Source organism: Lactuca serriola, chromosome 6 (genome assembly GCF_051521515.1).
Source record: "Lactuca serriola cultivar US96UC23 chromosome 6, Lser_US96UC23_V15, whole genome shotgun sequence".
Lineage (NCBI taxonomy): Eukaryota > Viridiplantae > Streptophyta > Magnoliopsida > Asterales > Asteraceae > Lactuca > Lactuca serriola.
In genome coordinates, this window is record NC_136413.1 from 54,797,268 (window position 1) to 54,814,395 (window position 17,128).

The window sequence follows — 17,128 nt, forward strand, 5'->3', positions numbered from 1 at the left end:
TATGGATTAATAAGGTATTGATTTATAAAAACTTATCAGATTTTTCAAATGCTATATGGATTAATATTTGGATTGATTATAAATTTAATGTTAAATAAATAAACTAAAAAAAATAAAAAAAAAATCAAAAGAGTATTAGCGGCGACAGCTATTATGGCGACACGCACATATTAGCAGCGGCAAGGTATTAGCGGTGACGCGTGACATTAGCGACGACACATAGTATTAGCGGTGACTATGAATATTAGCGGCGACAAAAAGCGTATTAGCGACGAGACAATATCGGCGACACATTTGCAGCGACACGTCGCCGCTAAAGGTATTAACGGTGATCAGCCACGTGTCGCCGCTGTTGCCCAATCTTCTTATAGTGCTACTATGTTTTAAATTTACGTTTTCTGTATCTTACATAACTTTTTTATTATTTTTGTTTTTATTAATTTCTATAAGAAAAACTTCTAAAACTTATTTTTGACTTCTTTCTCCATACAAAATTATTTGGATCAAAGCTTGATGTTGATTAATCTACTTGATATGATATAATTGTCACATAGCTCTACCTGCACTATTGATATTTGTAAATCATATTTGATGTACGAATTGCAAAAGAGTTAACCCGATCATTAAAGTTATATTTTCTTTGCATAAGGTTTTTTCAAAGTTTTCGTTTTTATTAATTGCAAATGTGTTCTCCGCCGTAACGCGCGGTGTGGCGTGTGGCATAAATACTAGTTTATATGAATCATTAGTCTTTGTTTCATGGAGTTGATCTTTTTTGGAAAATTAACCTCAGAACATATTTTTCCCAATAGAAACCAAGCAAGTGGGGCCAAAATATATAATCTAGCTACCCTCGCTGGTCATACTGGCTTCTTGTTTATGCCTTTCATAGTTCGATAACCCCGATGCTTCTTTACAGTTGTTACAATCAACAATTAAAAAAGTTAAAGAAAACCTTTTTTAGATTATAAAGACGCAAGAAATCATAGAACAGCGTACTTTAAGAACTTCTCATACAAATTTTCTTAAAATAATGGCTTTGTTCATTGTGAAACGAGTTCTCTTTTCAACTTTTATCACCATGGCCATCATTGGGCTCGTTCGAGCTAGCGATCCTGACATTCTATTTGACTACATTGTTCCGCCTCACATGACAGTAGTTGATGGGAATTTCTTCACTTACACCAATTTCCGTGTTCTTTTCAACAGATCAATGGATCCTACAGCAATTCAAGCCAGCATGACGGAATTCCCGGCTCTAAACGGCCAGAGCGTTTCCCTTTCGGTGCTACGGTTATCCCCTGGAGGAGTGAGTCCACCACATACGAGACCCCATGCAACTGGCTTGTTTTTAGTGTTGGAGGGTGAATTCGAGGTTGGTTTTGTGGACACGACGAATAAGCTTTACACTCAAACCCTACAAACTGGAGACATGTTCATATTTCCAAAGGGACTTGTTCATTACCAGTATAATGCTGATATGAAGAAGACAGCCATGGCTGTAGCTGCATTTGGTAGTGCGAGTACTGCTCTTGTTTCAGTTCCGTCAACTTTGTTTAAACCAGACGTTGATGATGTCGTTCTTGCCAAGTCTTTTAGAACGGATGTAGCAACAATTCAAAAGCTTAGGGCTGCTATTCGAGGAAAGGTTTAGGCCATCAAGTTCCATGGACGACCAACTCGATTTCAATTTCTTTCTTTTTTAAATCTTTTATGGAAAGAATTAATAATGCTTTTCGCAAACCAAAAGCTTGCATTTAACCATTTTTCATTGCTAAAATATGTAATCATTCATTATCATATAGTTAGAAAATTCGTACATCATTAACTTTTTATCATAATTTTGTTAATTATGTTATATTGAGTTTGTTAGATAATATGCATGATTATCAAAAAAAAATTCTTTTGAACCGAAAATATATAATGTTATTTTCCGTAACTTTCACTCATATAAAAAGTCAAACACACACTCATATACATATAGGGGAATACAATTAGTAATTGGGGTACATATACACTTACACTAAATGATAAAAAAATCATTAACTTTTTACTATTTCGATTATGGCTCGGTGATTTTTCTGTTACAATTAACTGACTATATTTTCAATTTGTTGCAATTCTGACCAGTTGACCGGTTTGCCGGTTTGCATTAGGTCATCGGTTGTCACTGTTGACGTGACATGATGACGTATCAGAAGTGAAAAAAGTAACGTAAAAGACACTATGTTTTAAATTTTTTTTCGCAATTTTGACACTAAGTTTTCTCTTTTCGTAAATGAAATAAACATATCCAACTTCCACCCCCATCAATGAAAATCTTCGATTGTATATAGGTTTTGTTGATCTTACATTTGTAAATAAGATTTGAACTATAGAACCTTAATTTGTCACGTTATATACTCTTTGGGTTTCCCTTATGTCTTAATCCAGTATTTTTACCGGCTTTTTTGTCCTCCCCCTTGTTTCTCCGAACTTGCCTCGTGTATGTAAATAACTTGTTTTCATAACTCAAAACCATGTCTGCCGTTTGGTCGTAAAAACATTCCTAGTTCATGTTCCTTGACTCAAATTTAAACCATATATGACTTTAATTTGATCTTAAAATAGAAAGCGAGAACCATTGATCAAATTAAATGAAAAAAAAGATACGATTAAAGACCAACTTACCGTTTGTTGGCAGCATATGTAGCATAGAGATGGTGGGAAGGCAAAACAATGGTAACACCAGAACCATTATTAACAATGACACCTCTTTTCCTCTCAACTATTCCTTCAATCACAGCTCTTTTACCAAACTTGTACCTATCACATTCACTTTCATCACATTCATCCAAACTTCTTCTTCAACCTCATGAAAAAGCCTAGCCGTAGGATAGGTCACCCCCACATAATTCACCAAAATACTCACGTCCAATTGTCCACCATAAATCACCTTCTACAAAGGCATTACCGATGTCGTTGGTTTCTCTGGTGATGAAAGCCCATGAGCCATAGTTTTTGAGGTTCTTAGGTGGTCAACAAAGTGAAGAAAACCGATTTGATGAGAGTGGTAATGAATTTGAAAGGAGAAAGAAAATGAAGTACAAAAAAATGGAGAACCATGGGTAGCCGTAGGATAGGTCACCCCCACATAATTCACCAAAATACTCACGTCCAATTGTCCACCATAAATCACCTTCTACAAAGGCATTACCGATGTCGTTGGTTTCTCTGGTGATGAAAGCCCATGAGCCATAGTTTTTGAGGTTCTTAGGTGGTCAACAAAGTGAAGAAAACCGATTTGATGAGAGTGGTAATGAATTTGAAAGGAGAAAGAAAATGAAGTACAAAAAAATGGAGAACCATGGGTCAAACTAAAAGAACGAAAGATACAATTAACCACCAACTTACAGTTTGCTGGCAGCATAGGTAACATATGTAGCATAGAGTTAAACCATAGATGCCTTTAATTTGATCTTAAAACAAAAAGAGAGAACCATGGATTGAATTAAAAGAAAGAAAGATACAATTAACGACCAACTTACAGTTTGCTGGCAGCATTGGTAGCATAGAGATGGTGTGAAGGCACAACGATGGCAACACCATAACCAATATTAACAATGACATCTCTTTTCCTATTAACTATTCCTTCAGTCACAACTCTTGTTACCAAACTCGTACCTATCACATTCACTTGCATGGTGAACAATTGGACGTGAGTATTTTGGTGAATAATGTGGGGGTGACCTATCCTACGACTAGGCTTTTTCATGAGGTTGAAGTAGAAGTTCGGATGAATGTGATGAAAGTGAATGTGATAGGTACGAATTTGGTAAAAAGAGTTGTGATTGAAGGAATAGTTGAGAGGAAAAGATGTGTAATTTTTAATAATGGTTCTGGTGTTGCCATTGTTGTGCCTTCACACCATCTCCATGCTACCTATGCTGCCAGCAATTTGTAAGTTGGTCGTTAATTGTATATTTCTTTCTTTTAATTCGCTCCATGGTTCTCTTTCCGTTTTGGATCAAATTAAAGGCATATATGGTTTAATTTTGAGTCAAGAAACATGAACTAGGAATGTTTTTACGACCAAACGGCAGACATGGTTTTGAGTTATGAAAACAAGTTATTTACATACACGAGACAAGTTTGGAGAAACAAGGGGGGAGGGCAAAAAAGCCGGTAAAAATATTGGATTAAGGCATAAGTGAAACCGAAGGGTATATAATGTGTCAAATTAAGGTTTTATAATTCAAATCTTATTTACAAATGTAAGAAAAACAAAAACTATATACAAACGACGATTTTCATTGATGGGGTGGAAGTTGGATATGTTTATTTCATTTACGAAAAGCAAAAACCTAGTGTCAAAATTGCAAAAAATAAAAATAAAGACATAGTGTCTTTAACGCCACTTTTTTCGCTTCTGACATGTCATCATGTCACATCAACTATGACAACTGATGACCTGAAGCAAACCGGTCAACTGGTTAGAATTGCAACAAATTGAAAACATAGTCGGTTAATTGTAAAAAAACACGGTGTTAAAATCGGAATAGTAAAAAGTTAATGACATTTGTATCATTTAGTGTAAGTGTATATGTACTCCAATTACTAATTGTATTCCATATGTGTGTGTGAGTGTATGACTTTTTATATGAGTGAAAGTTACTTATAATAACATTATATTTTTTTGGTTAAAAAGAAAAAAATTGATAATCATGCACTTTATCTAACAAACTAAATATAACATAATTAACAAAATTAGGATAAAAAGTTCATGATGTACGAATTTTCTAACATAGTGACTATATGAAAATGAATGATTACATATTTTAGCAATGAAAAATGGTTAAATGCAAGCTTTGGTTTGCGAAAAGCATTATTAATTATTTCGATAAAAGATTTAAAAAGGAAAGAAAGTGATGAAAACCGATTGGATGAGAGTGGTAATGAGTTTGAAAAGAGAGAGAAAATGGAGAACCATGGATCGAACTCAAAGAAAGAAAGATACAATTAACGACCAACTTACAGTTTGCTGGCGGCATAAGTAGCATAGAGTTAAACCATATATACCTTTAATTTGATCTTACAACAAAAAAAGAGAACCATGGATCGAATTAAAAGAAAGAAAGATACAATTAACAAACAACTTACAGTTTGCTAGCACAACAATGGCAACACCAGAACCAATATTAACAACAACACCTCTTTTCCTCTCAATTATTCCTTCAATCACAACTCTTGTTACTAAACTTGATCCTATCACACTCAATTTCATCACATTCATCCAAAATTCTTCTTCAACCTCATGAAGAAGCCTAGCCGTAGGATAGGTCACCCCCACATTATTCACCAAAATACTCACGTCCAGTTGTTCATCATAAATCACCTTCTGCAAAGGCGTTACCGATGTCGTTAGTTTCTCTGGTGATGATAGCCCATGATCCGTAGTTTTTGACGTTCTTGGGTTGTTAAAATAAAGTGAAGAAAACCATTTTGATGAGAGTGGTAATGAGTTTGTAAATAGAAAGTAAATGAAGTACAAAAAATGGAGCAATTATGTCTTTGCATATGTTCATTTCATTCATATACTTTTCTTAATCTACTTTACATATATTTTATTATATTATAAGGTAAATAGAGCAATTATATCATTTCATACTGACAATTAACGACCAACTTACAGTTTGCTAGCAGCATAGGTAGCATAGAGATGGAGTGAAGGAACAACAATGGCAACACCAGAACCAATATTAACAACGACACCTCTTTTCCTCTCAACTCTTTCTTCAATCACAACTCTTGTGACCAATCTCGTACTTATCACATTCACTTTCATCACATTCATCCAAACTTCGTCTTCAACGACATGAAAAAGCCTAGCCATAGGATAGGTCACCCCCCACATTATTCACCAAAATACTCACGTTTAGTTGTTCCCCATAAATCACCTTCTGCAAAGGCATTACCGATGTTATTGGTTTATTTGGTGATGATAGCCCATGAGCCATAGTTTTTGAGGTTCTTGGGTGGTCAAAAGAAAGTGAAGAAAACCGATTTGATGAGTGTGGTAATGAGTTTGAAAAGAGAAAGAAAATGAAGTATGAAAAATGGAGAAATTATGTCTTTGCATATGTTTATTTCATTTATATACTTTTATTAATCTAACGTACATATATTTTATTATATTATCGGGTAAATAGAGCAATTATATATTTTCATATGTTTAAAATTGGAAAACATTGAAAACATTGTGTCAAAATCACAATAAAATGTGAGAAGTTAATAACTTTTGTGTCATTTACCCATAGAATTACCCAAAATATACTAAAAAAAGGGGCAGACACTACCAAGTTGCAGACACTACCATTTTAACCATTATCGGGGGATTCCATCCAAAAAGCAGAAGTTTATGGTTGATCCATGTGGCTTATCCCATCTAAAAAGCAGAAGTTTATGGTTAATCAATGTGGTTTATCCCATCTGAGTACTCAATTGACTTACTTTACTGAAGCAACCTAAGCATTTCTTCGCGAGATTCTTAATATATATATGTGTGTGTGTATATATATATATATATATATATATATATATATATATATATATATATAATTGACTTACTTTACTGAAGCAACCTAAGCATTTCTTCGCGAGATTCTTAATATATATATATGTGTGTGTGTATATATATATATATATATATATATATATATATATAGAGAGAGAGAGAGAGTAACAAATGTTCCAACCATGACTTACTCCATGTTCTAAGTTGCAATCCCTTTGTCATTTTTATCAATTTAAAAAATCGTAAAAACCATGTCTTCCATGCTTTGCACATCATAATCTTTTAGGAAATTTTATAACCATCCTTCCTATTTTTCTCAGACATAGTGATACATGTGCACTATAAGTCCAGTAGGTGTGCCCCTATACCGCACCTTGTGGTGGTGACATGTTACTGCGGTGGTGTGGAGAACATGACACCGATTGGGGGTCGGGAGTGCGGTAAGCCTACCGCACCAGAAATCTTTTTCACACCTTTTTTTATATACTGTGACCATTGACCATTTTTTTTCAATTGTGTGATATGACACCCACCAGTTTTGTGAGATGAGGGGAAAATGAAGTGACAGGATAAAATTGTGGTACGACACCGTAACGACCCAAAAATCAAGGGTAAAAATTTCATTTTTAATATAGCCAAAACATAGATATCATTTATTCCAAACATTCCAAAACATCGCTAATTAAAACATTTATCAGAGTTCATCCCAAAATCATTCATTGCGGAAAACATGGGTGCGTGCGTTACGATCGAGCCGGGCCCTTTCTTTCCAAACCGATGATACCTGAAAAAATAAACAAAATTGTAAGAACGAAGCTTAGTGAGTTCCCCAGAGCATACCCCATACAATCTACATATTCACATAATCCATATTAGCTCTATAAGCTACACATATCAGATAAGCCATGTATACAAACATGTGGGATGCCATGGAAACCCTCCAAGGTCTTACACCGGGTGCAACTGTAACCCCCACGCGGTCTTAGCCCACTGCCATGGGAAACCCCCACATGGTCTTAATTGCCATGAGAATCCCCACATGGTCTCAATCCATTGCCACGGGAACCCCCAGGGTCTTCCATACCAATATCATATCCACATAACATATAATCAATTAACAGTACACATATACAACCCTATAAGCCATACATACAACATATAAAGGTGTCATGGAAACCCTCCATGGTCTTACACCGGATGCCATGGGAAACCCCACATGGTCTTAGATCACTGCCATGGGAACCCCCACATGGTCTTCATATAAATTCATAATGTATCGATAGCACATTCATAATAATCATCATAACTAAATAAATGGGACGGCCTTGGTGCCTTAGACCCATTCGTATGGTGAGGAGACTCACCTCGCACTGCTGAAGTCTCGTAGATAAAAATCTAGCTACTGGTTGACAGGTTCCTGAACTGTCAACATCAAAATGACACCCAATTAATAATTGGGTTCCAATACGTAACCATATGTCCATGCTTGGGGTAAAAAGACTACTTTACCACTAACTTAGCTTTATTCAGTCCAAGGCCCAATCCAACGTCCCAAAAGTCAAGCTATGGACCAAAGCCCAACACAGGGCCCATTTTTCCAAATTGAGCCCAAACCTCTACATGGGCTTATCTTAAGGCCCAACCATTTAGTCCATTCCAACCACTTGGTATTCCAAGGGTCCAACCTAAGGCCCATCCATATATTCTTAGTTCATATGATTATTCTTGGATGGCCCATTAATAGTCCAATCACTGAAACCCAATAGAAAGTCCTAACTTAAGGCCCAAGAGGGATTAGGGTTTTCACATAAAATAACAATTAAGGTTAAGTGTTTCTTACATAACCCGTTAAGGACTTAATCCATTAAGTCCATCAATCTATTGGGTCAATCATATAATGTGGTCGGGCTTAATACATAATTCCAATCCAGTCATCTAAAAATGCGGTCCTGACAGTCCAAAGCCTATATATATATATATATATATATATATATATATATATATATATATCCAAAATTAGGGTTTTCTAAACCCTAATTAGGGTTTCCAACCCATCATAATCCAATTAGGCCCAAAATCTAAGTCCTTAGGCCTATTAGGGTTTAATTAGGTCAATTAGGGTTTCCTAAGTCGGGCACCACCCACTACCACCTCGGGTAGTGGTGGTCAACGGCGGGTCACAACGGCGGCCACCACCTTGCGGCAGTGGTTATGGTTCTAGTCCCACTATGTCCAAGCATCCAAAAGCAAGCTAAACACAAGTAAAAACACACCGCCACCCAACACGGCGACTGGTGGCGGCGGAAAGGCGGCAGCCACCACCTCATGGTGGTGGTTATTAGTTTTCTTGATTATAATAGTCACTAATTACAATTAACAATGCCAAAATCCCAAATAACACACACACAAAGATAAAAACACATACACACATCCACCCTTGTGGTGGCCGGTGGTGGTACATGGTGGCAGCCACCACCTCACGGTGGTGGTAGTAGCTTTTCTTGTGAAATCCAGCCAAGATAAAACACCGCACACGACATAAACCAATAGAAGAACACACCCACGTACTTGCTTTGCGCGGAACAGGAATACAGCCACCCTCTTTATGGCGTCCGGCGACGGCAGCAGCAACACTAAAGGCAACAACAGTGGCCAACGACAACTTGAGGTGTAGCACCGATGAGACGAAGACGAGATAAGGGGAGAGGAGGTGGCGACTCCTACCGGAAAAAACACTAATGACGTCTGTGGACGCTCTTCCGACTTCCCAACGTTGCATTTGCGACTTCGACTTCACCGGCGAGAGGAACACTGGTGGGTTAGGAAGTAGCATGGAGGTGGCGGTTGAGAAAGCTCCGAAAGGTGGTGGCAGCAGACACAACTTCAACTCGATGCTTACTCCATCGGCTGAGGAAGATACGGTAGTTCATGGTTTTGCTATGGAGGGAACGGTGGTGGAGAGACCAGGGTGGAAAAGTGGCGACGCCAGTGGTGTAGGCATAAGGGTGGTGCGGCACCGGAAGTTGAAGAGTGAACATGGTGGCTAATGTCTTCCTTAGGGTTAGGGTTTTGGGAGGGTTATATACCCGACTCCCTTGAAAATTATTTCCATAATAACGAAAATAGTCCCTCATTTCCCTTTTTCTTTCAAACTAAGTCCATAATTTACCCTTTTAACCCCAGCCATCCAAAAAACCTTCAAGTTAATTCCCAATAATTACCATGCAACCCCTCCCTCTACAAAACCTTTTCAACTTAAGTCCATAATTTACTCTTTAGCCTCTGCATCCATAAATTATTTCAAATTAAGTTCAAATGATACCAAACACCCACTGTCTTCTAAAAATCTTTACAAAATAAATCTCGAATTTACAATTTAACTCCTGAATAATCCAAATTATAACATTTGGCTCCCGAAAACCAACATCTCGCTCAGTAGACAAAACTGCAAATTTGGTCCCTATGGTATTCAAAAAACTTTGGATAGGGTCCAAAATGTTTTCAACTTGCATGGAAGGTCCAAAATCAAGGTTTTTTTTTTTTTTAGGTTTTTAGTCCAAAAAAACTTAAAAAGACGGTTATGCCCTTTTGATTTCTTTTTTCCTTTTTCTATAAGTATTTTAATGCTATTTTGATTTGAAAAAAAGAATTTTCCATCCCCACCCTACCATACTCTCTCTGTCTCTCTCTCTCTCTTATTTCACTAGTGACTCCATTGATTTATGATGAACACCAATACACACCGAAATATCTCTCTCAAAAGAAAACCCACAAAATTAAATCTAGAATCGATTTATGAATGTCTGTATGTATAGGTTTCCTTTTGGAAAGAAACAAACTTATATGAATATGAAATCTAGAACACCAACAAAACCCAGAAAATAAACACAAAATCATTTGTTCTTCAAAATTGATTTCGGAACACGAAATCGTTCAATCACCAAAATAAGATTACAAATACCATAGAGATTAGATTATAGTTTTTCTAAGAATGAGAGATTAAAACTAGAAGAAACAAAGTGGGTTCAATCCAAGAGTTTGAAGAAGAATCGATGTGTCGATGCCTTGCATATCTTGAGGAAGAACTTAAGTGTCGATGCCCTTAGTGGGAAGTGGCGGCAGGATGATCATTACATCCAGTTAAGCTCCGATTCAGGTGAACCGGCTCCAAAGGTTGTTGTCAAAGTACGGATTGAGTATTCTCCCCAAAATATTGTGACTTCCAGGTGGAGATTGTTTCTCATCACTCCTTCATCTCTTTTGGCCATGGATCTGCTCTTACCCCTCTTGTACCATCGCTCTAGCTTTCCTTTTCCTCAACTCACACCAGTGACACAAGTAGATGAACTGAAAATCTGAAACCACTAAATTAGGCTTCTTTCGCTCCAAATCAATCAAGTAATTCATGATTGGGTTTGAAAACACAATTCATGCCAGAGATTTCAGAAAAGGAAAAACATGAATCAATATGAACCTATAGATTTCTCAATGTGTTGATGGGTTGTACCAAATTACCCTTGTCCTAATTTGCTTCAGATTATGTATACAACATTGAAGGAGGTGAGTTTTATTTCTTAAGTAATCAGTTGGGTTGTGGGTTCGATGATGGTGGTGGAATTGATTTCTTCACCAAAGCATGAACATTGTAGGAAAGAAGTATTTAGGACCAGTCCCCTCTTATCTGGAGAGATAGGGAGGGGGGGGGGGGCTTGGGGGGATAATTAATTTTTTTTCTTTTTCTTTTTAAATTAAAATATTATTTGACAAAGTAGGAAAAATATAAAAAGGAAATCAAAAGGGCATAACCGTCTTTTTAAGTTTTTTGGACCAAAAACCCAGAAAAACCTTGATTTTGGACCTTCCATGCAAGTTGAAAACTTTTTGGACCCTATCCAAAGTTTTTTGAACACCACAGGGACCAAATTTGCAGTTTTGTCCGCTCAATATTATGAATTTTAGGGCCATTTAAAAATAATATAAAATATAAATTTAGATCTTGGGGTTCCAGGTTTATTATTTTATGAATGCATTTTAAACGGAGTGTTACAGACACCTACCAGATAAAAAACCATGACTATTTCCCTTTACTCTTGCTGGAAACCTTTTGTACTTCATGTTACTTTTCCATTTTATCTTGACATGTCTCTATGAATACACTTTTTTTTAACATATATCAACAACTAACAGAGGAATCACCTTTAATCTTTAAAGTATTTACTCATAACCATTGACTTTGCTATGAAGATCATCATCAAGCAACCATATTTATGTCATATATCAAACAATCAATCACCATCCTTAAAGATATTTTTACTTGGCTTTAAAAGCAATCACCTGAAACTTTTTTTTCTTATTGTCTTTAGAAAAAGGAATAAGATTCCAACTTTCTTTCTTGAACATAGTATGTGTGTGTCCAAGGAATCTTATAGTTAGAGATATTCATCCTTACTTCTATACAATTATGTAACTACACTAATCCATGTGTAACATCCATAAATTTCATGATATTTAAAACTTTTTCTAGCATTCTAAAACCATTATTTAGTACAAAATATTTTCAAAATAGTTTTATATTAGAGTATCCCAGAAATCAAAATCATAAAACGTGAGGAGGTGCAAGATCAAACCTTCGCCTTCCCGCGATCATCCGGAGTACCTAAAACAAAATCGAAAACTGTAAGCCTGAATCTTAGTGAGTTCCCCCAAAATACCAACGCCACACAAACCATAATAATATCATAACAAAAAACATGCATATAGAGCCTGCAGTATCACTGGACCGCCCTCACCGGACCTTCATTCTATGGGGCTCACTTTCAAAACCTTTAGCATGTCTGGTCCGCCCTACCGGGCCTTCAGCATGTATGGATCGTTCTTCGGGCCTTTGGCTCGACTGGTATGCCCCATTGGACCTTCAGTTTATCCGAGATGCCCTATGTATGTTGGCCTATAGCAAAAAAGCAGGTCTGCCTCAACCTACCCTCAAGCATACAATCAACACATGGATAACAAATGCTAGCATATACAAACTGTCAGACCGATCTAATAGATCACTAATCATAGCATCATCCTATATACCAAGATACCAACCTAACAAGTCACTAAAATAGCATCATCCTATATACCAGGATACATATCTAACAGATCACTAAGCATATCATCATGCGATAACCAGGATAACAATCCAAAAGGGTCAGCATTGGTGCCTTCGACCCTGTTAGTATAGCGAGCAAAACTTACCTCACAAGTAGTGCTGAATGATAATGTCACACTCCCAAACGCAGCTCCAAACTCAACAACCTACAATCATCATAGGACCAATTCTATAAAGGCCCAAATTACCAAAGTACCCTTAGAAGATAAACTTGGTCAACCCTTAGTCAAATTCAAAGACAACGGACAAGGTCAAGAGTCCATGTTGACCCACCTCCTCGAGTTCATTTACTGACTCGTTGAGTTCCTTCAAGACTCAAAAACCAAAAACTCAAGTCAAGTCGTCGGGTTACCTGGGTAATTCACCGAGTTCTTCAGTTTGTAGAAGACCAGAAAAACCCTAATCAACTCGCCGAGTCATCTCACCCACTCACCGAGTTCACTCAGAATCTAGAAGGCGGGTAAGCCTTATGCAACTCGTCGAGTTCCTTCAACCCTTTTCTCATTCAAACATTTTTAAGCAAAACCAAGGCTCCAAACTATAGATCTAGCCTCTTAGGGTATAGTTACCATGTAAATTTTCCAACTTTACGTGCATGCAAGGCCTCCAAAAACTAAAACACCTAAAACTAGTCTTAGGAAGAGGTTTACGGTATGGAGAGAGGACAAGACTAGATAAAGTCGATAACTTTATGACGATGGGGGTCTAGAGGAGTCCAGATCTGAAGTTACAACTTTAAATCATGCTCAATTTCCAAAAATGGATCTAAAGTAGGCTAAAAAGGCCCTAAACTCTTGAATGGAGAGATCTAACATGAAAATGATCAAGGTGACGACTTTTTACCTTCAAAAGGTTGCTTCAAATGAGTAGATGTCAGATCTATAAGCTCCTTCTCGTTCCAAGCTCCTAAACCTTCAAGTTTCTCCAAGAAATGCACCAAACGCACAATTTTAATCCTTATACACACTCAAAATGGAAGGTTAGCTCATTTAGTGTTTTCTTCTGGATGATAGGGTGGGAAGGGAGGCTGGAGAGAGGACTTAAGGTCCTTTAAATAAGGTGGTAACCCTAAAAATTAGGGTTTTCATGCACAGGTACAACTCTTCAAGTTGGGTCCTCCAATTCGTCGAGTGGGTTTCATAATCCATGCAGTCTGATCAGTTTCTACATGACGAATTGGGGCAGCCAACTCGTCGAGTAGGTATAAAAATATGATTATAAAAGCTTCAAATTTTTACCTGGGAGTCGGGATGTTACAATTCTACCCCACTTAAACTAGACTTCGTTCTCGAAGTTTGCTGCAACAAATAGATCCGGGTAATGCTCCCGCATCTCAGCCTCTAGCTCCCAAGTCTACTCAGATCTCCTATGGTGCTCCCATTGTACCTTTACCAAAGGTACCACCTTGTTTCGTAGAACCTTCACTTTCCTCTCCAGAATGGCCACTGGCCTCTCCACGTAATTCAGTCACTCATCGACCTGAATATCATCTAATGACACCACCGCCTCCTCATCTAGTATGCACTTCCGCAATTACGAGACGTGAAAACTGTTGTGAATCTGACTGAGCTCCTCCGAAAGATCTAGTCTATATGCCACCTTGCCAACCCTGGAAATAACCCGAAAGGGTCCAAGGTATCGGGGACCTTCAGTAGTACCATGTCACCAACCTGAAACTCCAAATCAGATCGGAGCCGGTCGGCATAACTTTTCTGCCGACTCTGAGCAGTATGCAGCCGCTGCCTGATCTGCAGAATCCTCTTGGTATTTTGCATAACTACCTCTGTCTAACCCATCACCCTGTGACCAACCTCACCCCAACAAACTGGGGTGCGACATCTCCGTCCATACAACAACTCAAATGGTGGAGCACCAATATGAGAATGAAAGTTGTTGTTGTAGGAGAACTCTACAAGCGGTAAGTAGGAGTTCTAGCTCCCACCAAAATCAATAACACAGGCCCATAACATATCCTCGAGGGTCTGTATGTCTGCTCACTCTGGTCGTCTGTCTGCTGATGATAAGTTGCACTGAAATGCAGTCACGTGGCCAGTTCCTCGTGGAACTTATGCCAGAAACGGGAGGTGAATTGAACATCACGGTTTGAGACAATACAGAATGGTACCCCGTGGCAAACAAAAATCTCGCGGATATACATATTGGGCAGCTTCTCGGTAGATGAGCTCTCCCGAATGGGCTGAAAATGGACTCTTGTTCAATCGATCCACGACAACCCAAATAGCATCGAAGCCCTTTGCCGTTCTTGTAAATTTGGTGATGAAGTCCATCATGATCTACTCCCATTTCCACATGGAAACCTCTAGAGGCTACAGCTTGCCACGTTGCATTTGATGCTCGACCTTGACCATGAAGGGTTTTGAGCATTCTAACACTTCCTAAGTGCACATAAAACCCTAGAAAACCTTGGATCTATGTTTGTCTAAATACATGCAAAATATGATTTCCAAGGTTCATAAACCTATCTAGCATACATGGGGAACTTTAAATATAAAAGATGGCTAGAATTACATACCTTGTAGTTGATTTGATTCCTTGGAAACCTTGTGAGCCTAGCACCCCAAGTGTGATGCCTCAAATGTCTCACACAACACCAAGTACACTTGGAAAGATTTAGAGAGAATGTGTAACACTTCTAAAATCGGCTAGCCCTCACTTGTTCTTCTAGTGGCCGATTTTGGTGTGCATCGTATTCTTTATATAGTGTGTTACATCTAGGGTTACACCATGTAAACCCTAATGTGACATGACTCTTCATTTCCATGACCCATGGGTTTGTAACTCCCATGGAGCATCTATGGATCATCTTATGAACCTTAGCCCAACTTGATAATCCATGGAGCATTAAGCCCACTATACAAGTATGAGTGATTTACATAATCAACCCATATATTTAATTAGTCACCTTTTGATCACTAAATTAATTCTAGATTAATTCTTGATCAATACGAATTAAATAAGATTATTATTAATATATAATAACTTATAACATATTAATAAACCACAAGTGATAATTCTCTCATTTTAGTCTATCCAAATGCATGATGCCATGCAACCCAAATGGACCATGCCAAACCGGGTCAAGTACATACCAGAAATAGTTATGGACTTAGACACCTTATCCAACAGTCTCCCACTTGGATAAGTCTAATAACTATATTTGCAAGTATGACTTCAGGAACCGATCAACAATTGTAGGTCTTTCAAGGTCTCGCAGAACTGAGAAGATGATGATACGCCATTTAAGATAAGTGATCATATAATCCTCTGTTCTAGATATCAACTGGACAAATACATGGAACAATGTCTTACTTATTATCTGACAGTTCGTTTCTCGATTTCCGATTTGTTTGACAAAGAACTTAATCGAACACATCAATTTAGTTCTGACCAGGCCCGGTACATAGGTGAAAACAAAATCATTGAGGTGCCCAGATATCGCTTCTAATCCAAGAAGGAACAGATAAAATTCGACTCATATGCTTGTTCTACTACTTGTTAAATTACACACAAACGCATGTTTTATAACATCGAGTTACCAATGTGGTTTCGTACGTTCAATGCATAACTAACTCATAGTTAACAAGTCATATCTCTAGGTTTGAAGACTTATATGATATTACCATCTCGCGATCACTTGAGATAAATTCCATGAAGTGATACCAGCGAGCATGGGTTGAATCAAATACTCAGAACTTATGAGCACTCATGAGTGTTGAGGCCATGTCCAACATCTTAGACCTCTACAACCAACTCATAACAGTCTTAATTCATATCTACTTCCAACATATGACCGACTGTGGAAAATTTGAATACTATGTAATACACAACTTGAATATTCTGGAAGTCAAAACATGCAAAAGAAATTATAGTAAACGATTGACAAAAGATAGCAAAACTTTACTCATAAATAAACACAACTTTTATTCATCATCAAATGTCAATTACATTTTACAAATTTCTGAGCTATCTAACTAAAACTAATATCATCCTTTAGCCCTATGCGCCTCGCATGTTGGAGATGCTTAACCCTACCCAGTCCCTTCATGAGGGGATCTGCTGGGTTCTCATCCGATGATACCCTCTTTGCCACGGGGAGTCCTTCTTCTATTCGATGTCTAATGAAATGGTATTTTCTGTCGATGTGTGTGGATCTTCCATGATCCCTTGGTTCTTTTGCTAAGGCAACTGCACTTTCACTATCACAAAAAATTTCCATATGCTCCTTTATAGTTGGTACAACTCCAAGGTCTCCAATGAAGTTCTTCATCCATATCGCCTCCTTTGCTGCATTGCTTGCTGCTATATACTCTAATTCACAAGTTAAATCAGCCACTGTCTCTTGCTTGGAGCTTTTCCAAGTAATTGCTCCTCCGTTTAAGGTAAATACCCAGCCTGACTGA

General features: G+C 37.6%; 1 protein-coding gene across 1 annotated transcript; it reads left to right on the plus strand.

Annotated features, from left to right (window-relative positions):
• Nucleotides 1-1,027: 1,027 nt before the first annotated feature.
• Nucleotides 1,028-1,803, plus strand: LOC145058512 (germin-like protein 9-3). The gene has a single exon (XM_079006408.1). The coding sequence runs from the start codon at nucleotides 1,034-1,036 to the stop codon at nucleotides 1,652-1,654; it is 621 nt and encodes a 206-aa protein (XP_078862534.1). The 5' UTR covers nucleotides 1,028-1,033; the 3' UTR covers nucleotides 1,655-1,803.
• Nucleotides 1,804-17,128: the final 15,325 nt, after the last annotated feature.